This window comes from Ovis canadensis, chromosome 24 (genome assembly GCF_042477335.2).
Source record: "Ovis canadensis isolate MfBH-ARS-UI-01 breed Bighorn chromosome 24, ARS-UI_OviCan_v2, whole genome shotgun sequence".
NCBI lineage: Eukaryota > Metazoa > Chordata > Mammalia > Artiodactyla > Bovidae > Ovis > Ovis canadensis.
In genome coordinates, this window is record NC_091268.1 from 17,313,495 (window position 1) to 17,333,757 (window position 20,263).

A 20,263-nucleotide genomic window follows, 5' to 3' on the forward strand; every position below is an offset into this window, starting at 1 on the left:
GAGCCGCCCTGCCGCCGGGCCTTTGCGTTGCCCAGTCATCTCCCTGAAGGTTCCCCACCTCCTCGGGTCTTTGTTCAGAAGTCACCTTCCCAGTGGGGGCGCCTCTGGTTGTTACATTTGCACCCCTCCTGTCCTCCTTTCCTGCTGTATTTTCTCACAGCGATTTATCACCATTTGAGATGCTGGGTTTTGCCAGGCTTTTGTGTTTGGAGGTCACCTTGCCTCCACTAGAACGTGGGCTCTTGAGGGCACAGGCTCGGTTCTTTGCTGTGTCCACCATGCCTAGGGCAGAGCATGGTGCAGGGTAGGTGCTCAGTGAATGTTAATGAGGTGGATAAAACTGTTAAAAAAAAAATTTATTTATTCAACTGTTCCAGGTATTAGTCGAAGCACTCGGACCCTCGATCTTTGTTGCAGCACACAGGATCTTTAGTTTTGGCATACCAATTCTTAGTTGCAGCGTGTGGAATCTAGTTCCCTGACCGAGGATCGATCCCGGGCCCCCTGCATAGGGAATCCTGCGTCTTAGCCACTTGCCCACCAGGGAAGCCCCGAAGCAGTGTGGTCTTGGGAGCACTGCATTTACCTTAAGTCCCTGAAGTGCCTGTGAAGTGCTGGTGGTGGCCCTGCCCTTTCTCATAAAGCCTGTGGGGGAGAAAAGCAGGTGTGTGTGTGTGTCTGTGTATTACATCATCTGTTATTGCCATTTCAGAATGACTGGGTTTTCCTTCTGACTCAAAGGCCGCTGAACCTGAGTTTTGAGTCTCAAACGTTAGAGGAAAGTGAAACTCTGCCTGTGTGGCGCGTGGTTGCTTCCTCTTGCATCTCGCTTTGTGTGTGTGCGTGTGCCCCTGCGTGCCGTCGCAGCACCCTGGAGCCCCTGCCAGCCTCTTGGGGGTGCTCCGCCGCCCCCCGGAGCTCGCCTCCGCCCCCGCAGGCCTCTCCCTGTGCCTGGCCGCCGCACTCTCCTTGGTGAGCTATGGGTGTGAACCTGCGCCTGTCACTCCCTCTCCCTTAGGATGTCGCTTCCTAGAGGTGGGGACTGCGTCCGCCTGGGCCTTTGCTAGCACAGTGGCCATGTTTGTTGAGTCTTTGGGTTGATAACGTAGTTCATTTCCCTCCTTTAAGAAACAGTGATGAGCAGAATGAGTGCATGTGTTTTCATGAAATAACAGAAGGTGCTGGAGAAGAGCGTGTCCTTGGGGAAGTCACCGAGGCGCTGTCGGCGGGGTTCCGCTGCCCTGTTTCCCGGGTTGTGGGCTGTGGGCTGCGGCACACCGGGGCGGGCCTGCTGTGCGGGGGTGAGGGTGCAGAGGTGAGGGGACGGTGCTGTGTCAGGGCGAGGCACCTGGTGTGTGTGCAGACCCGCAGCCTGGCCCCAGGGCCACCTTTCTACCCGCCGGCAGCTCCAGTGCACACGGTTTCTCTGCTCCGACTCCAGTCAAGCCTTCCGCTTCAGTGCCCATCAGGCTGAAGTGGGCGCAGCTTAGCTCTGGCTCCAGAACCTTCTGCAGCTGTCCAGAGCATGCTGATAGTTGTAGCCAGCTTCCAATGACAAAAGACCTACTAGCTTATGTTAGTTTGCATGGTGTGTGTCCTTCAAGAGTAGCCTGTCAGCTCCTGCCTTCAAACCTGTCATTGAAGCTGTGCTTTGGGGCTGGGAGTTTGCCAGAGTTCAACACTTGTGAGAATAAGTGTTGGCCTCAAGGGCCTTGATGTTTACTGGTGGGAAAAGCCTGGGCTCCAGCCTTTGTCTCGTGACCAGCTTGGGGGGATACAGGTGGCCGGGGCATCTTCCGAGGCACTCACCGCAGACTGGTGTTGAGGAGGACCTGAGCGGATTTCTCCATCACGACCCTCTGCTCCTTCCCTGTTGGCTGGCCAGGGGCGCTCGGTGTCACAGGTCTGGAGGCAGGTCCAGCTCTGTCGAGATGGCTTGATCTTCAGCATGCCTTGGATATCTGCGTGTCCACCAGAAGCGCTGCCACCTGGAGGGAGGCTGCGTGTGGGGTCTGTGCCGCTGAGGTCAGGAGCAGACCTCTGTGTTCTGTGCTGTCCTTCGAGAACCGGTTCTGGGGAAACTGCTCGGGTGGAGAGGAGGCGCTCAGGAGCATGTCCGTGTCAGCTGAGTCTCATTAGACGCACCTGTCGTTGTCTTTGGAGGCTGTCGCCGTGGGCTGGGCGCGTGTTCATTTTGCATCCAGGAGGCTGCAGCTGAAGAGTGCGGCCCTCAGCAGGTGTTCCTGAGGCCGGCAGAAGCCGTGTTCACCATGTGAGCCTCCCCGGGCTGCCTGACACCAGGGCCATCTGTCCCTGCTCGAGCTGGCTCGAGGGTGGCCGTCGTCCTGCCAGGTTTTGTCCCCGTGCGTGCAGACGCCTGGGGCCTGCTGCCTGCGCCCGCCTCCAGCGCCCCGCCTCCTGCGCCCCGCCTTGGGGCTGGCGTCTGCCCTGTGTGCTGTCCCTCAGCTGGGCTGAGACCCGTGTGAGACCCATGTGGCACCGTTGCTGGAATAGTCACTGGGTCCAGAAGCATGTCTGTAAAATTACCTTTTTTCAGGTCCATGAATCAACTCGTCACATTTTGTTATCTAGAAACTTCATGTTTGAGATTTTACTTGTTAGTTGATGTGTCGGTTTTGAATCAGAAACATTTGCCACTGTCTGGTGCGTTTCCCGTTGTCTCCTTGAGCCTTGCTTGGCGGGAGGCAGGTGCTTAGGTGAGGTCAGTAACCGGCTGGACTTGGCAGAACCCGTGGTGCTCTCCCTGCCCCCATCCCGTTGGGCAGCAGTGACCCCACTGGGCTTGCGAGCCATCAGTCTGAAGTGGTGCCTGGGGTGGCGCTGCTGGAGCGCCAGCTTTTTCCTCCTCTTCTCGTGGAGTCCCTTCGGATCCCACAGCCCTGCTGCGCCTCAGTCCTGGGCCTGAGAGTTTGCACTTGGGATGCCCCCGTGGGCACAGGGAGTGCTTACCCCTTGGCTGTGTCTGGGAAGCCTGTGAGGTGCTCGGTGGCCTGTGGGCACAGCCTGGGGTCATCAGGCCCCTGGCCTGGATGCTGAGGCCAGCCCGGGCCTGTCTTGGTTCCTGATGGACCTCGGCATGGTGACTGTGACCTTCTCCCCACTTCCCACTGCCCTGGAGGACAGAAAGTTCCAGCTGATATCCAGGGGAAGCTCCTGAGTTTGATTACACTTCTGTTAGCTTCCCTGGTGGCTCAGAGGTAGAGAACCTGCCTGCAGTGTAGCAGACGCAAGCTACATGGGTTCAATCCCTGGGTCAGGAAGATCCCCTGGAGGAGGGCATGGCAACCTACTCCAGTGTTCTTGCCTGGAGAATCCTGGGGACAGAGGAGCCTGGCAGACTATAGTCCATGGGGTCACAAAGAGTTGCACATGACTGAGCAGCTAAGCAACACTTCTGTTAAGATTGTGTGCTTTGTTTATGGGACAAACCCTTAAGGTACTGGCTGAACCACAGAGCTGAGTCCAGCCCTCGTACCTTTCCTGAGGTGGAGGGTTTATGAGGCGCATCAGGCACACTAGACTTACCATGAGCCTCAGTGTGTCCACGGAGACGGCAGTTTTCCAGGAGGAAGCGCTGTGCCTCGGGCTCCCATTCCACGAGAGGGCCCGCACTGCTGGTCACGTCTGTGCTGTCGGCTACGTTTAAAAAGGCAGGTTCTCTTAAACAGTCTCTGCAACGCTTGTCAGTCACAGTCTCCTAGTGTTTCACTGATTCTGTGCATTGAGTTAATTCCTTCATATTTGTGTACCTTGCCTGAAGTGAAAATGAAGCCTGCCCATCCCAGCTGGGGAGCAGCTCTGGAGCTGGCGTGTGGCGTGTCCTCTGGGGTGACCTGCCTGAGCCAGCCTTCCCTGGCCTGGCCTGGCCTGCCCTGCTGCGGACGGCCCAGGCTCCTGCGTTTCTTGCCGTCCGCTGCCTCGCTTCTCCTCCTCTGTGCTCGTCACGTTCGGGTCACAGGGAGTTCCGTCTCGATGTGTTTCTTACTTGTGTGGCTTTTGTGCCTCTTAAGGTGAGCGTCTGTCTCCGTCAGCTTCCCCTGTGGTTGAGCTGTTGCGCTCCGCACACGCTGGTTACTCTGCCCGCCTGTCCAGCCTTTCTTGGTGCACTTCCTGTAGGACTCGGGCTTCTTCATAGTTCTCTGCATCTCTTCCCTGTGTTAATGGAGAGAGAAGATTTTTATCTAGCCTTTCTGGACAAACATAGTTTGAGTAAACTCAGGGAGATGGTGAAGGACGGGGAAGCCTGGCGTGCTTCATTTCAGGGGGTTGCAAAGAGTCACGTCTGAGCGACTGGAAAACAACATTATACATAAAAGAAACAACTTTGGCCACACTCCTTTACCTGTTTAAATTCATAAAATGAAGTGTGCAGCTGTCGTCAGCCTGCTTTTGTGTTACCGTGTTGATGTACTTCTTACCACCTATCTGTGTGTGTTGCAGGCTCGATTTTCCCCAGTTTCAGCTTATTCTTAGTAGCTGTACTTACGTTTGCAGGGACACAGCATGGCCAGTAACAGTCCCTACAGGCCAGCTTCCCTGCCTTTTCCTCCTACACAGACAGCCTCCTTTTCAGACATAGCAGAGGATCACAGCCCATGTTGACAGCCTTCTTCCTGTTCCAAGATGTGGAGCCAAGTGCTCTTCTGGTTCTTTTAAAGGGCAGGACTGTTAGAGACAAATCTGGGTGCTCTGAGTTCGTTCCATGTTGTTCCACAACAGTCTGGTGATGAGTAGGCCCATGATGTCACTCCTGGAACGCTTTAGGCTCAGACTGGAAAGGCTTTTCTTACAACTTCTGTGTATTTCCAATTTAACTTTGACACTATCTAAAAATCCTTCCTTAATGGCCATCTAAATTTTTAACTGTGCGTCTGTCCGCCTCTCCTAAGTATTTTTCTGTATCTCACTGATGAAAGTTTTGTTGTCACTTTGTTGACAGGTTACCGCATTGCTGTCCGAAACCGTTTCAGTGGCAGCACAGTCCACGGTGCCGGGCACAGCTGGATGGGTCGCTGTGCTTTAGCATAGTCCCGCCGGCCTTTGGTGTCTCTCCGTGTTGTAAACACACTCAATCATTCTTCTTATCTAACAGTTCATCTCCCAGCCTCTCCCCATGGTTAAAAATGTGTGCTGCGGTCTGGGGCTCTCACTTGTATTTGAGACACAGTTTCACAGCCCGGAGCTACGCTACGTTTTTTTGGTGCTTATTCTTTTCTTAAAAAAACAGTCTTGATGGTTTATGGATTCGAATGAGATCTTACATATAAATTTATTTAGTCATTTTTGTGATACAGCTATTTTTATGACAGCTTATTGAGATATAATTCATATACTGTATAATCCACCCATTTTAAAAGTGTGTAATTCAGTGGTTTTAGTGTATTTATGAGGCTGTATGTCCCCACTTTCCAATTCCAGGACATCCTTCTCATTCCAGAAAGAAACCCCGGACCATTAGCAGCTGCTCTGCTCTCCCCTCCTGCCAGCCCGTGGTGACCACCAGCTCTCCTCTCTCTGTAGGTCTGCCTCGTCTGGACATTTCGTGCAGACGGGATCACGCAGTATGTGGCTTTCGTGTCAGGCCCTTTTCACATCCCGTAGTGTCTGCGTGTTCATCTGTCTTGTAGAGCATATCAGTACTCCTTTTTATGGCTGAGTATTCAGGTTTTATAGCTGCAGTGCGTTTTGTTTATTCACTTGCCTGCTGATTGTCCTTTCCAGCCCTTTTAGTTATCCGTAATGCTGCTGTGAACGTGCCTGTACCCGATCTGTGTGGGCCTGTGTTTTCATTTCTCGGAGAGGGGTTGCTCGGCTGTGCAGCGCCTGTTTCCTTTTGAGGAACTGTTGTATGTTTTCTAATGTGGTTGCCCCATTTGACATCCTACCGGCAGTGTGAGGGTTCCAATTTCTGTGCGTCTCCATCAACGCTTGTTACTATCTTTTTAATCCCGGTATGTGTGAAATGGATCACTGTGGCTTTGACTTGCATTTATTTCTGTAGTAGCTAATGATGTTGAACCTCTTTTCAGGTACTTTTTGGCCATTTGTATGGGTTTTTTCTTGGAGAAGTGTTTACTCAGATTTTCTGACTGTTTTTAAATTGTGTTTTGTTTCATTTTTAATTGAATTGTTTGAGTTCTTTATACCGTCTGAATACAAGTCCCTTATCAGATAGATGATCTGTAAATATTTTCTCCCAGCCTTTGGGTTGCTCTTTCACTTTGTTGGTGGTGCCTCTGAAGCACTGAAGTTTTAAATTTTGATGAAGTCCCTTTGATCTGTTTCTTCTTTTGTTCCTGTGCTTTTGGTTTCATATCTAAGAACCCATTGCCAAGATCATAAAGATTTACTCCTATATTTTCTTCTAAGAGTTTTCTAGTTTTATTTCTTACATGTAGATCTTTGATCCACTTGAGTTAAATTTTGATGTGGGAAAGGCAGCCACCTTCGTCTTTCTGTGTATGGATATCCAGTACCATTAGCAGAAAAAGGTTTTTTCCCCACGAAGCCTTGGCACCCTTGTCAAAGATTGATTGGCCGCAGACTTAGGAGTTTACTTCTGGGGTCTGCTCCGTTCACCAGCGCGTGTCGTCACGCAGCACCACACTGTCTTGATTACTATAGCTTTGTAATGAATTTGGAAACCAGGTAGTGTGAGTCCTCCAGTTTTGTTCGTTTGTTTTGAGATTGTTTGGCTATTCTGGATTCCTTGAATTTCAATAAGAATTTTGGAATAATCTTGTCAGTTTCTGCAAGGAAGCCAGCTTCTTTTAATACGGATTGCAAATTTTAAAAACTTGTTAGGTTTTTTAATTTGTTTAAATAACTAAAAAAGCATACAATTCTTTAATTGATTTGGAGGTAACTTGGGTGTGCAGTGAGCAGTTTGGCTCTAAACCAGTTACCTTTCCAAGTTGTTAAGCATTATTCCACTACTGTTCGTTTTGAGCAGCTTATCTCTTTATCAGCTGTACCTTTCCTGTGCAGTTGGCAGCTCTTGGACTCTTCTTTCCATTTGGTTACTCTCTGTGTTCCGGGACTGCTTAGGTACCTGCTCTGTTCAGCTGTGGGACACAGTCTGAAGCTGGTCTTTTTGTTCAAGCCCTGGGTGCCTTCTGTGCATCTCGCCTTATATCATGTGTGGGTGGGTGAGCAGGGGAGGGGTTCTGGGACGGGAGACCCTGAGGTCAACAGGTTTGGACCAGCTTGCTCTGTGACAGGCCACAGAAGGTGTTTAGGGAAGGCCAGCTGAGCAGGGCTGGGGGCATTGGAGGTGTACTCAGTCCGGAGGGATAGGGTGAGGGCAGGTCAGTGCTGGGTGGGGGTGGGTCTGTGGGCGCACAGACAGGGCAGGGCCAGGTTTGAGCGAGAGGAGAGTTTGGGGTAGAGGGCCGCAGCCTGGGCTGCACGTCTGAACGTCGGGCGGTCTGCCTGTGCTTGGTGGCGGCTCAGCGACATCTAGACTTGAGTTCAGACGTTGAGAACAGTGAGCCGCCTTGAACCTTACCTCTTTTCTTCTGTGTCCCCAGTATGACACGGTTCCCATTCAGTCCAGCGTGGTGTTATGCTCCTGCCCATCCCCATCAATGGTGAGGACCCAGACTGAGCCCAGCACGGCCCCCGGCGTTCCCAGCGGGGGAAGCAGGCAGGGCCCCGCCATGGACGGCACCGCGGCCCAGCCCCGGGCGAGCGCCAGCGCTCTGCAGCACACCGCGCAGCCCCCGCAGCCTCCGCAGCCTCGGAAGAAACGGCCCGAGGACTTCAAATTTGGAAAGATTCTCGGTGAAGGCTCCTTTTCAACAGTGAGTACACGCCGCTGCCGTTTGTTGGACGAGGGTGTTCTCCTTGGGAGCACCGGCCTTTCTCGGGACGCGGAGCTGGGCACTGAGATGCTGTGGTGGCGCTCCACCCAAGAGGAGCGTCTTGGGCCCCTTGGGATCGTCTCCTGTAGTGAAGGTGACTTGGGGCTGGCTGCCACCAATCAGATGAGATGGTTAAAATATCTAAGCTGTGATTTTAGTAGGTGAAAGCTTTAAAAGGCGTTTCACGATCTTGTTTTCAATTTTCTAAAAAATCCAGTGAAATTTTATTCTCATCAGGCATCAGCAAGTGACATTTCATATCATTGTGCCCTATTGGCAAGACCCTGGGAGTTTTTTCTTCCTTAGATTGAACATCAGTATTGGTGTCAGTCTGTTCATAGTTGTTGGGAAACATTCAGTTCAGTCAGTCAGTCATGTCCGACTCTTTGCGACCCCTTGAACCACAGCACGCCAGGCCTCCCTGTCCATCACCAACTCCCGAATTTACTCAAACCCATTTCCATCGAGTTGGTGATGCGATGCAACTATCTCATCCTCTGTCGTCCTCTTCTCCTCCCGCCTTCAGTCTTTCCCAGCATCAGGGTCTTTTCAAACGGGAAACATTGAACAGCCTTTATTATTTCTGTTGTTTTTAAAATGTATGTTAAAAGTACACACTTGCTGTTTGCCCGAGTTGCAGTGCACGACCTGCTAGCTTCCAGATCTTTGTGTCCCCAGTTTCATGAATAGAAGCCTTATCACAGCACTGTCGAGTCACAGTCACAGCACATTCCTTTTGTTCCCCGAGAGAGTTGACCTATCTTGTTGTAGTTTTCCTCTTCGAGCAAAGATATGAAGGTACAAAGCTGCTGAGGAGAAGGCCTCATGAGCCGTGGCGGGGCTGGAGGCTCGCTGCAGGTACGAGGAGGCCAGAACCACGGTCCCCTGGCTGGCGTGGGGTCTCGTCTCCTGTGCCACCTGCCTGGCCTTTCTGTGAAGAAACCTTGTGTGAAATTTGTTTTCCTTTTCTCTTCTTCCATTTATGAAATATTTCAAAATACAAGGAACATGACATACTATAGCTCACCCATGTTCCCAATATCATTTTAACTATTAACTTTTGCTCTGTTCACATTTTTAATTTAGATTTTTTTATTGGCAGTATTTAAGTTATGAAAGAATTGGGTCCTCATGATAAAAACCTTCAACTTTGAGGATAAGGCCCAGTAGATCTGGTACTCACAGGTCCTTTCAGAAAGAGAAAAACTGTTTTGGAAAGAACCTTAGGTGTTCTGCAGTTACTTGCACGAGTCCAGTCAAAGAAGCAGTGTTCTCCTTCTCTCAGCTGTCCCGCACAGGATGTTTATGTTGCCTGGAAAATGAGGACATGTTCGTGACGTTCTCCCAGTGTCCCTGGGTTTCCACTGTGGGTGAAAGTGCGTGCCATCTGTTCTGTATGCAGAGAAGCCCCAGCTGGTCTGGTTTTCCCAGTGCCCAGGAAAGCCCGAGAGCCCGCAGGCTCTTTTCCGGCGCTGGTGGGAGTCCTGCAGCCTGGGGTCTCCGATTACATGTGCTGCCCGCAGGTCTCTCCCCCCACTCGGCAGCAGGTCTCCAGGGTGGGAGTGGAGGAGAAGAGGTGGCTCCTAGGCTGGATCCTGGGCCGGGCCCTCCCTGGGGTGCAGCTGGTGCTGGAGAGGGGAAGCCTAGTCCGCTGCCCACAGCTCCCTGAGGGTGCGCCTGCCGTCAGCTTGGGCCGCGTGGACGGACACAGGAAACCTGCATGGAATGTGCAGAGTTCACGTGACAGAAAGATGAGACGGTGTCTGCTCCAGATAGGGTTCCGTTACAGGTTAGCAGCCGAGCCACACCCTTCCTCTTTTTCTCCTTACCTGGCCAGCGTGTGCCGCTGTCAGCCTCGCGTCAGTCCGTAACCTCAGGAGGCCAGCCCTTCACCAGCCCCTCTCCTTACCCTTCAGCACCTGAGGGCAGTCCCGCATCCCTCTCCCACAGAGATCCTTCTGATCTTTCTGCCTGAGCACATGTAATCCAACCTTGGTCTTACTGACTGCAGAGCTTCACACAGTGCCCAGGGTCACTTGTGATGAACTTGAGGGATTCTGTTATGGGATAGAACTCACAGCCCAGGAGGAGGCAGGTTTCCATCTGCTCGTGGGTTCTCGGCCATTCCCTGCAGGTGTCATAGGAGGGGAATTGGCACCGGCTGGTGGAGGAGGGGCCGCCCCAGCTCACTGCCAGGGGGGCCATCGGGCACTGGGAAGTTGTTGCTCACGTTGTGCCCAGGTGTGTGTAGAAAGGTCTCTTCCCTGTTGTGTGTGGCCCCACTGGTGCTCTGTCCCCAGGGTTGAGGGTCAGTTGAGGGTCAGGCTGTGCCAGGAGAGGGCACAGCCGGGGAGTGGTGCCGGCATGCTGTGGGTGGCTCTGCCTCCGTTTCCCACGCCCTCCAGGCAGGCGTGGGATTTAGAGCATCTGTTGGGGGCATCAAGTGAAATGGATGGTAACAGTTATTGGTAAAAGCCCAAATTCAGGGTGGCCTTTTGCAGTGAACATGTACCAGGAATATATCCATAGGGTTATTTTTTTGAAGGAATCCCCAATGCCCACTTTGTGGAGGTATTACTTGCTGCCGCTTCCCATAGTTTGTGACGGCTACGCTAGTGCTGAGGTGCTTGTGAATATGTTTCACTGCATCGAGGAACACTGGCAGATGCTGAGGACCCTTCTGGAAACATGTGAGGAACATCTGTTTCCTTTATCTGTGAGAACACGTTATCTTAGTCACTGACCGCGTTTGTCCGCACCGGGCCGAGAACGTGTAAAGAGGAATTTCAGAGGGGGTGGGGTGCTCCTTGTGGTTGGTTGCAGGGTGCCTCGTGAGACTCTGTGCCCTAGTGACATTGGGTGTTTTTTCTCTTCTTTTTCCCTCTTTTCTTCCCAAACCAGGTTGTCCTGGCCCGAGAACTGGCAACCTCAAGGGAATATGCTAGTAAGTAACTAACTCCAGCGAGCTAGGCTGCTCAGTGTCTAGGAAGCAGGGACAGCGCCCCGGGCCCGCGGCCGCCTGGCTGCCCCGCCCCCGGAGGGCGCTGCTCTGGGCTCGGGGGACAGGGCACTATTGATCACAAAGCTGGTGGGTGTGTTTTGTGAAACACTTTAATTTGTCGTGTCTTTAGTGTTTTCTTACCATTTCCAATTGCAGTAACTTGCTTCTTTCTTAAGTTAAAATTCTAGAGAAACGCCACATTATCAAAGAGAACAAAGTCCCGTATGTAACCAGAGAGCGAGATGTGATGTCGCGGCTGGATCATCCCTTCTTTGTTAAACTTTACTTCACATTTCAGGATGATGAAAAGCTGTGTATCCTTTGAACAGTCAAAGCCTCCGAAATGCCATGCCAGCGATTGCTTATTGTTTTGGAACCGTGACCCCGTTTTTGTTTTCAGAAGTAGCCCCTTGCCTGGAAAGGAAAGGGTAGCATGTTCTAGACACAGATGAATTCGCATCGCTTGCTTTGGGACCCCTGGGATTGCAGACAGTCACTGAAGTCGAACATTGCTTCAAAGGAGATCATCACAGCCACTTTTGAGGGTTTCTGTTGGTAAGCTTCATGTCTCAAGAACTGTCTCACTGCTGATGTCGCTAGACCTTTACTGGAAGGCATCGCCCCCACTCCTCTTGACCGTTGTTCGTGCAGCACCCATCAGGTGTCACATCCTGTGCACAGAGCAGGGACGTGAGCCGGAAGGGTCGTGGGCATCCAGGGCTCCTGGGAGGTGGGCACCACTCTGCCCTCCCTGGCCTGGCTCTCTGGGGTTTGGTTGGAAGGGGCATCTTTCCCAGGCTCAGCTGCCAGGTGAGAAGTTCAGGGAGCGACCCCCAGAACCCAGAACCTTTCTCCCTGCCTCGGGCTGTCCTCCCCACCCCCCCCCCCCCCAGGGCTGTGCTCCCTGCTTCTCCAACTGCTTCTCCAGCAGGGATGGCACTCCCTGCCGAGTCTTTGCTTTATTTCAGGGCATCCCCTGAACTTGTTCCCTGGCTTGTCCTCTAATCCCTGAGCACTGTCCTTTTTCATGCTCCTTTGCTCGGGGTTGGGGGGCCCTGTCTGTGCCATTAGCTTGTCTGTCGTTCCCCGGGCAGCCGGGCCGGCCGGTGGTCCCTGCTCCCAGCCCCTCTCCTGCAGCTCTTCTTCCCAAGCCAGCCTTCCCCGGCCCCTGGCTGCCTGGAGATGCTGTCTGAGCCCAGCAGACGCTCTTGGCTGCAGCTTGATGGGGGGTCACTCAGGTTTAAACCTTGTTCAGGCTTAAACCTCAGTCTGTGCATCTGCTCTCTTCTGCCCTTGGGTCACCAGAGCCCCTCCCCCCCAACCACCTGGGGGTGGGCCTGCCCTGAACCCCCTCCCCTCCCATCCTCCTCTCTCCACTCTCCACCTTCTGGGTTAAAATTTGTCTTGATCCTGTTCCGCCTTTCACACCGCTTTCTGGCTCCTTCAGCCATCAGTTGAATGTTGTCTTTGGTTCATTGAGAAGGCCTTGTTGAGTGCCGGGGTGGGAACACGCTGGTGTGTGAGGTGAGGGCTCTGCCCTCGGGGGGCTTGTGTTTCCCTGCAGAGTTAGATGTACATGGATGATTCCTGGCTGTGTAGGAGTCAGGCCAGTGGGAGGTGGGAGTGTTGGAGCTGCTGTTTTAGTGGTCGGAGGAGAGGACGTTAGCCAGAGGCCTGGACGGAGCAGGGGCAGGTGTAGGTGGGTTGGGGGGTGCCGGGCCTAAGAGACCAGAGTCCCAGCAAGAGTTCTGAGTTTTCTTCTGAGTGTGGTGTGGAGCCCAGCAGGGTCTGGGGCAGCTGCTGTGTGCTCTCACCCGGGCTGCTGCTGGGAAGAGGCTCTTGGGAGGGGGCTGGGAGGCCGGGGCCTCGGATCCTGCGCACATCGCTCCCACACCTGACATGCATGGTGGCGCCTGCTGCTTGAGACCCCGAGGTTGGGTTGGTGTGCAGACAGGGCCGCAGAGGGCTGGAGTGGGCCTAGCAGGGCAGAGCTCCAGGGAGTAGAGATGGCAGATCCCAGGGCCACAGCCAGCTGGTTCCGGTGAGGGTGCTGGCTGCCCGGCCAGACAGCGCCAGGTAGGCCAGTACTTGGGCGCAGGCCTGAACTGTGGATCGGCCCCCAGGGAGGTGTGGAGAGCGCAGTCTGGGTGGGGCGCGGGTCTCAAGAGGGGCGAGCAGGCCCAACTGGTTTTCCCGGTGTCGCGCTCTCAAGAGGACCGGTGAAGGGGTCCAGCGACCACGGCCTGCGGGGCGGGGAGTCCTGTGGTCTTGTTTCCGGGGTCGCAGCGGGTGTGCCTCTCCGCCTGGCTTTAGCATCGCCCGCCCCGCCTGTGTGCTGCCAGGGGCCTCCTGGGGACATCAGAGTGCCCCTCAGCCTGCTCTGGGTCTCACTCTGAGGCCGCCTTGACCCCTCGAGCCCTGTGCTCCTCTCTCAGCCTGTGGGGCTCTCTGGGCTGGTTTTCTGGAGTCCCAGGCCTGGGCTTCCAGCAGGGCCCCTGGAGAATGCGTCTTGTCAGCTGGGAGGCTCAGGCAGTCGCACACACTGACGGCACCTCCTCCCAGGGTCAGGAGCAGCGGGAGCAGGCCCTAAGGCTGGGTGAGTGAGCTTGCTGTCTGATTTCGGACGTGATTGGCCAGAGTAACGCAGGCGGAGGGAACTCTAGGTCTTTGTCCGACGGTGTCTGTTGCTCTTGACCTTTTAAGACCACTTTGAAAGCCCATGGAGATTGCAAGGGCTCACTTAACCTCTGACAGGAGCGAGACCCGGGGGGACTTGCACCCTACTCAGAGTCTTTCATGGCACACAGTGTGTTGAAATTGAAAGCAAAGGAGACACTCTGCCTGAAGCAGAGCCCCAGAGTGCACAGCATGCTCCCTGTAGCCATGTGTCTGCTGGGGAGAACGGCGCCTCCTGCAACTGCAGGGGTAACCCCCGCCCTGGGATAGACAGGGCAGAGCCTGGAGACCCCCCTGCCACAGCCTGAGAGCAGGCAGGTTGGTCCGCGATGGGACTTCTGGGCTCTGGCAGCCTTTTTGCCCTCCGGAGGTTCAGCTTGACCAACTCAGTCCCTGCTCCCAAGAGAGGCTGAACTCAGAGCAGCCCGCCCTCCCTCCCTGGGTGTGGGGCAGGCTGGGCACTGGAGCCAGACGGCCAGGGTGCCTTTACTCCAGCAGGGGTGCAGCTGGAGGGGCTTCAGGGCTACTGCCGGGCCAGCCTGCGTTCTTCCTCCGCCACCCCCTGCCCGCCCTTGGTGTCCTCTTGCAGCCTGGGGACAGGAATGGCGCACTAGATCTCAGGAAGCTGCGCTCCAGGCTGGATGACCTTGAGTCAGTTGCTTAACCTCTCTGGGCTGGATTCGCCTGCAGAGTGCAGGCATTGGGCTCAGCAGGCTCTCCAGCTCTGCCACAGGCCTGTGCTCCTCACCCCAGGAATTCACCTGTTCCACTGAGAGAGCAGCCTCCTCGTCTCCTGCCCTGAGGCCTTTGCTGTGCTGGAGAGGAGTGGAGCAGTGAGGTTTGAGAGTATTCCTGGGGAATGAAGAACATGTGTGGGCAGAGAGAACACGGACTTGGAGCCATGATCCCTCAGCATCTGTCGTGTTCAGAATCGTCGGTCACTAGCTCCCTGGCTGGGCAGAGAACTCAGAGTGTCCTTCACACAGGAAACAGGAACTCGGGGAGTGGGCAGATAAGGGGCAAAACCTGTGAAGCCGGAAGAGGCCCCGTGGCCGTGGCCGAGCCTCTCGGGGGCTGCTGGTCTCTGGGAGACCGCGCTCCCGAGCAGGGGCGGCACCATGGCCAGTCCAGGGCCAGTGGGACCTCTGCTCAGAGTTGGCTGGGCAAGAGTCTGCAGGCCGCTGGCGAGGCTGGCCACAGGTGCTGGCCTTCCCTGAGGAGGGGTCGGAGCAAGGCGAGGGAGGAGGGGGCCCTGGCTGAGGCCCTTTGCTTTCCCTGGAAGTAAGGTTGGTTTTCCGCTTCAGCTGCCTGTTACACGTTGTTCTAGTTGGAAAGGGCTTGGGTAGCCACGGAGGGGGCTCAGTCAGAAAGTTTTGAGCCGCTCCGGTTGCTGGTCTCTGCCCTCCTGGTCTTGTCCTCCCTGCACTGCGGTGTCAGGCACCTTCCTCTGTGGGTGATGCAGGGCCTTGGCGAACAGAAACCAGATGGAACACCTTGACCACAGGCCACCCCCGGCGCCATTGCTCGGGGTGGGCGAGGCCTTGGGCCACCCCGTCCCTGGTGGCCTATGCTTCCATTAAGAGGCGTCGTGCGCTGTGCCCCCAGGAGGAAGCAGTTCTGTGGGATCCGTTGCTCACGTCAGCCTGTAGTCCGCTCTGGAAACGGGGGAAGAGGAGCGAGACAGAGCGCACTGAGGGGCTGAGGGAGAGGAGGCCTCGAGCCCCCCGGGGCCACAGAGAGAGAGTGAGCGAGACAGGGTTTCTCCCAGGGAACTGATCACTTCAGTGTGCCGGGAGCCTTCTTTTGAGGAGTCTTTCTGCGACTTGGCTCCGCACAGCCCGAGGTGCGAGGCTGGCACGGGCTGTGAGGGTGGAAGCACTGCCCGCATCTCCAGTGGCTCCCTTCACGGAGCCCACGGGGGTCTTCTGGGGACGGGCGTCCGGAAGGGGCACTTGGCCAAGAGGCCTGTGTTTCTGTACTGTTGGTGAGAACCCCCTGGGGGCCTGTCCTGGAGCCAGGCCAGGGGATCCCTCCAGACCCAGCTCCGCAGGTCTGGCAGGGGTGGGCCTGGCTGGGGGTGGGGCAGCTGTCTCTGGCCACAGGTACCTTCAATTTTCATTAATTTAAAAAAATTGCTACTGCGCTGCTAAGATTAGTTTAAAAGAATGACTTTTGCTGTCTTCCTTAACCATGCAATGTTTAGATTTTGGCCTTAGTTATGCCAAAAACGGAGAACTGCTTAAATACATTCGGAAAATCGGTTCATTCGATGAGACGTGCACCCGCTTTTACACGGCCGAGATGGTGTCTGCTCTGGAGTACTTGCACGGCAAGGGCATCGTCCACAGGTACCGAGCTGGGGGCTGCCGGCTGCTCCCCAGGCCTGGGCTCAGCTCTGGTCTCCTTCCTGGAGGGTGGGCTGCCTCCCTGTGAGAACTAAGAAGCGTGCACATCTCTCTGACGCCGAGAGACCGTGGACCTGAAGTACCAGGTGAAACTGGTCAGACATCTTTTTCGCCAGGCTAATGACTCTCTCAGCCGTCTTGGCTGCTGCTTTTATTTTGTCAGATTCTGTAGGTGCTCACTTCTGGTCTCGTTTTCCAATAGTCCAATCGAAAGTATTCATTTGAGCTTTTTTTTCCTTACAATTTTTTTTTTTTTTTTTGGTGGTAGTGGTAGTAAAACACACATACCCTAAAAATTTATCATCTAATCATTTTCCCCCTCCCAGTTTTATTCAGAAGTAGTTGACATCCCCAAGTTTAAGGTGTGCGTTGTGATGGTTTGATTCACATTTATTGTGTAATGATACTACAGAAGGTTTAAAGGCTCTTTATAAACATGAGAGATTATACTTCAGTTAAAAGTTTTATCAAAATGATAGATGCGGTTATGAAATGATGGATTCGAATGTCTCACTGGATGCAGTTGGTGTTGTTCAGTGCTAACTTTAGACTTGCATTCCTGGTTGTTAGTCTATACCGATTATAGGTATTAACCAGTTCATTTTGTTTTTAGCTAAATTTGGAGTGTGTAATGTTACTGTTTCAAATATTTCATCTCAAGTGTGAAAAATCTGCTTTCACAGGGACCTGAAACCAGAAAATATTTTGTTAAATGAAGACATGCACATCCAGATCACAGATTTTGGAACAGCAAAAGTATTGTCCCCAGAGAGTAAACAAGGTGTGTGTTTCATTTCCTGCAGACCCCCACTCTGTGCTCCAGATCAAATCCTCTTAGAAGCCGGTGCAGTGCCTTGTGCTCGTCATTAGTGACAGTTGTTTGTAGTACCTTTGTTATTGTAAAGAAGATGCCGGAGTGTTCAGCAGGGAAGCCCCTGCCTCCGGGCAGCTCTAGCAGAGGGCCTGGTCGCGACTGTCTGGTCTAGTAGGGGCCGGGAGGAGGCTTCCCCAGCATCCGTGGTTGGTCCTCTTGGCCTTGAGTGGTGCTAGGTCCCCAGGCGCTTTCTGTACCTTGTCGCAGGGCCTCGGATGCCTGCCGTGGCTCACCTTCCCTAGTCGTCTTCCTGGAAGGTGCTGTGGTGTCTCATTTGTTCTCCTCTCCCATGCAGGGGTGTGGGCTCAGTGGGATCAGCTCCCAGTTCCTCCTTTTGGCACTGTGGGTTCTCTAGGGCGGGGGGAAACACTTTCACGATGCCCCCTGTCTGCCTGTCTCCTGTGTGCAAATGCCGGGGCGGTGGCCCCAGCACGCCGATCAACAGGTTCTGTAAGGTCACAGAGTGAGTGGGGGCTGGCTTTTCCTGCTGGTCCAGCGCACGTTCATCATTGCAGACCCTCCTAACCACTGCCCCTCTCTGGTGTTTCCTAGCTGGATTATGTGCCGTGACAGTTGCTGACAGCCTGCCTGGGGTAGAGGAGAACCTGGCTGTCTTAGCTGGCCAGGGGCTTCTCGGCCAGGGTGGGGGTGCAGGCATCTTTCAGCCCTTCAGGTGTTTGTTGACTGGGAATGATAAACTTCGAGGTGTACAGAATGGCAGTTTAACTCTGAAAACTGTGTTGAGGTGTTGGGGTAGAGAGAGAGAACATAAAGTTCTGTGTAGTGGGGTTGCAGGAGGCTCAAGGCCCATGTGTGAATTAATAAATGACCCTGAAAGTGAACCTTGGGTGTGGGGCCAGGTGTGACGGTCAGCGCTGCCCTGATCTGAGAAGCTGCTACAGGGACCCCCACGTAGGGGCTGTGCTTCTGCTGGGGCTCATGGGTACCCGTGAGACAAGGACCTTGATGGGGGGTGGGGGCAGACATGCTCGGGTGGGTAGAGGGTTTGCTGGTGGAAGGAAGATTCAGACAGAAGCCCCCACTTTGCTGCAGCTGCTCTTTTCATCTGTAGCTTCTTGGCATCTCTGTTTTTTCCCCTTGTGTCTGTTGAAGAAACCAGGTCGTTGTCTTGCAGAGCTTCCCAGAGTTTGTTGATGGCACCTCTGTGGAGTCCTGTAGCGTGCTCCTTTCCCCTCTGTACGTCTTGAAAGTCGGGAGTTGGATGCGGCTGCTTGGTGACATTCAGGTTCAGTCCTTTCACGCCAGCGGCTGGTGTGCGTAGTATGTTCTTCTGTTGGGAGCATGTAATATCCAGTCATCTCTCCCTGTGATGTCAGCAGCCCTTTATAGCTGCAGTGGCCTAGATCTATCGGTTCATTAGAGAATGCAGAGTGATCGTAGCCCAGTGCTTTCATTCTGGAGCTGGAATTCTTTAAAGAGAAACTTCTCCTTTGCCATTATTTGGTTAACTAGTGACATTGATTGTAAAGGAAAAACTGGATAAATGCTCGTTTCTTTCCCCTTTATTTACAGCTTTTGAAAAGTGTGAATTGGTTCACTGTCCTGATGACCAGTTCATCAAAAACATTATTACTCCACCTCATACCGTACACAGAAGTTAACGTGGATAGATCAGAGCTCTGAATGTAGGAGCTGAAACAGTTAACACTCTTGGAAGAAGGCGTTGGAGTAAATCTCCATGACCTTGGGTGAGGTAGTGGTTCTTTAGATACAATACCAAAAGCATAAGCAGCAGAACAAGTTTTAAAACTTTGGTGCTTGGATACATTAAGAAGGTGAAAAAGACAACCTGTGGGGTTGAAGAGGAAAAAAATTTCAGCTCCTGTGTCTGATCAGGGGCTTGTGCTCAGAATATATGAAGACTTCGTAGCAGCAGCAAATCTTTAATGGCCTGGAGACACAGCTTCTCCAAAGAAGAGAAACAGGTGGCTGATAAACGCATGAAAAGATGCTCAGAATCACTCACTTTTAGGGAAATGCAAACAAAACTGCAATGAGGTATCACCTCACACCAGTCAGAATTACCTTCATCAAGAAGTCTGCAAACAGTAGATGCAGGAGAGGGTGTGGAGAAAAGGGACCGCTCTTGCGCTGTTGGTGGGAATGTGGATTGATACAGCCACTGTGGGAGACGGTATGGAGACCCCTTTAAAAACTAGGGATAACACCACCATAGGACCCAGCAACGCCGCTCCTAGGCGTACACCCTGAGGAGACCAAAATTGAAAGAGACACAGGCACCCATTGTTGACTGCAGCGCTATTTACAATGGCTGGAACGTGGAAGCAGCCTAGATGCCCACCGACAGATGAACGGATAAGGAAGCTGTGGTGCATACACACACTGGAATATTACTCGGCCATAAAAAGGGACGCATCTGAGTCAGTGCTAATGAGGTGGATGAACCTAGAGCCTATTTTTACAGAGTGAAGTGAGTCAGAGAGGGAAAGATAAATATTGTATTCAAACACATACATATGGGATCTAGAAAAATGGTACTGAAGAATTTATTTACAGGGCATCAGTGGAGAAACAGACATAGAGAATAGACTTACGGGCCTGGGGAGAGGGGAGGTGAGGGTGAGATGTATGGAAAGAATTAATATGGAAACTTACATTGCCATATGTAAAATAGATAGCCATTGGGAATTTGCTGTATGACTCAGGAAAGTCAAACAGGGGCTCTGTATCAACAGAGGGGTGGGATGGGGTGGGAGATAGGAGGGAGGTTCAAAAGGGAGGCTGATTCATGTTGAGGTTTGGCAGAAAACAGCAAAATTCTGTAAAGCAATTATCTTTCAATTAAAAAAAAATTAAAAATTAAAGGATTTAGAAAAGAAAATACATAGAAGAAAAGAAATAAGAGCAGAAATTAGTGAAATTGAAAAAAAAAAAAAAACCAGTATGGAAATTTAACAGAGCCAAAGTCCAGAGGGAAGAGGCTGAGTGGTCCGGGGATGCCAAATGTGAGGACCGTGGGTCTGAGGGGGAAGAATGCCCCTCAGTGTTACCAGGTCTTTGTAGAAACACCCAATCCCGTGGGAGTCTTTTTGACACTGTCATTTTGCCTAAGTACAAACAGAGTTGGGAGGCAGGTATTATTTTAACAGCATTTGAAACTTAAAGATGTGGGCGCAGTCTTAGGCTGTGCCTGTCACTTTTCCGTGCTCCCATTATCCCTTTCTGCCGCTCAGCACCCTGAAGACCTTCTCTTTCTCACCACCACTGCCTTTGCTGGCTCGCAGCAACATCCAGTAGACACCTCTGGAGAGTTTATTCAGGACGCAGTACCTGTAGGTCTGGGCTTGGGCTTAATACAAGGTCTCCGGGAGAACCATCTCTGGAAGAGAGGGCTCCCTGTTCTTGCTTCAGTTTAATATGCTGAAATTTGCAAATGCCATGC

General features: G+C 53.0%; 1 protein-coding gene across 3 annotated transcripts in view; it reads left to right on the forward strand.

Annotated features, from left to right (window-relative positions):
- Window positions 1–20,263, forward strand: part of PDPK1 (3-phosphoinositide dependent protein kinase 1) — a 64,505-nt gene that overhangs the window by 18,521 nt on the left and 25,721 nt on the right. For all 3 annotated transcript variants that reach the window (XM_069570563.1, XM_069570565.1, XM_069570564.1), the window contains 5 exons: window positions 7,551–7,823; window positions 10,785–10,827; window positions 11,061–11,198; window positions 15,764–15,908; window positions 16,649–16,746. In XM_069570563.1, the coding sequence (XP_069426664.1) occupies window positions 7,551–7,823; window positions 10,785–10,827; window positions 11,061–11,198; window positions 15,764–15,908; window positions 16,649–16,746 (697 nt within the window). The remainder of the gene's footprint in view (window positions 1–7,550; window positions 7,824–10,784; window positions 10,828–11,060; window positions 11,199–15,763; window positions 15,909–16,648; window positions 16,747–20,263) is intronic.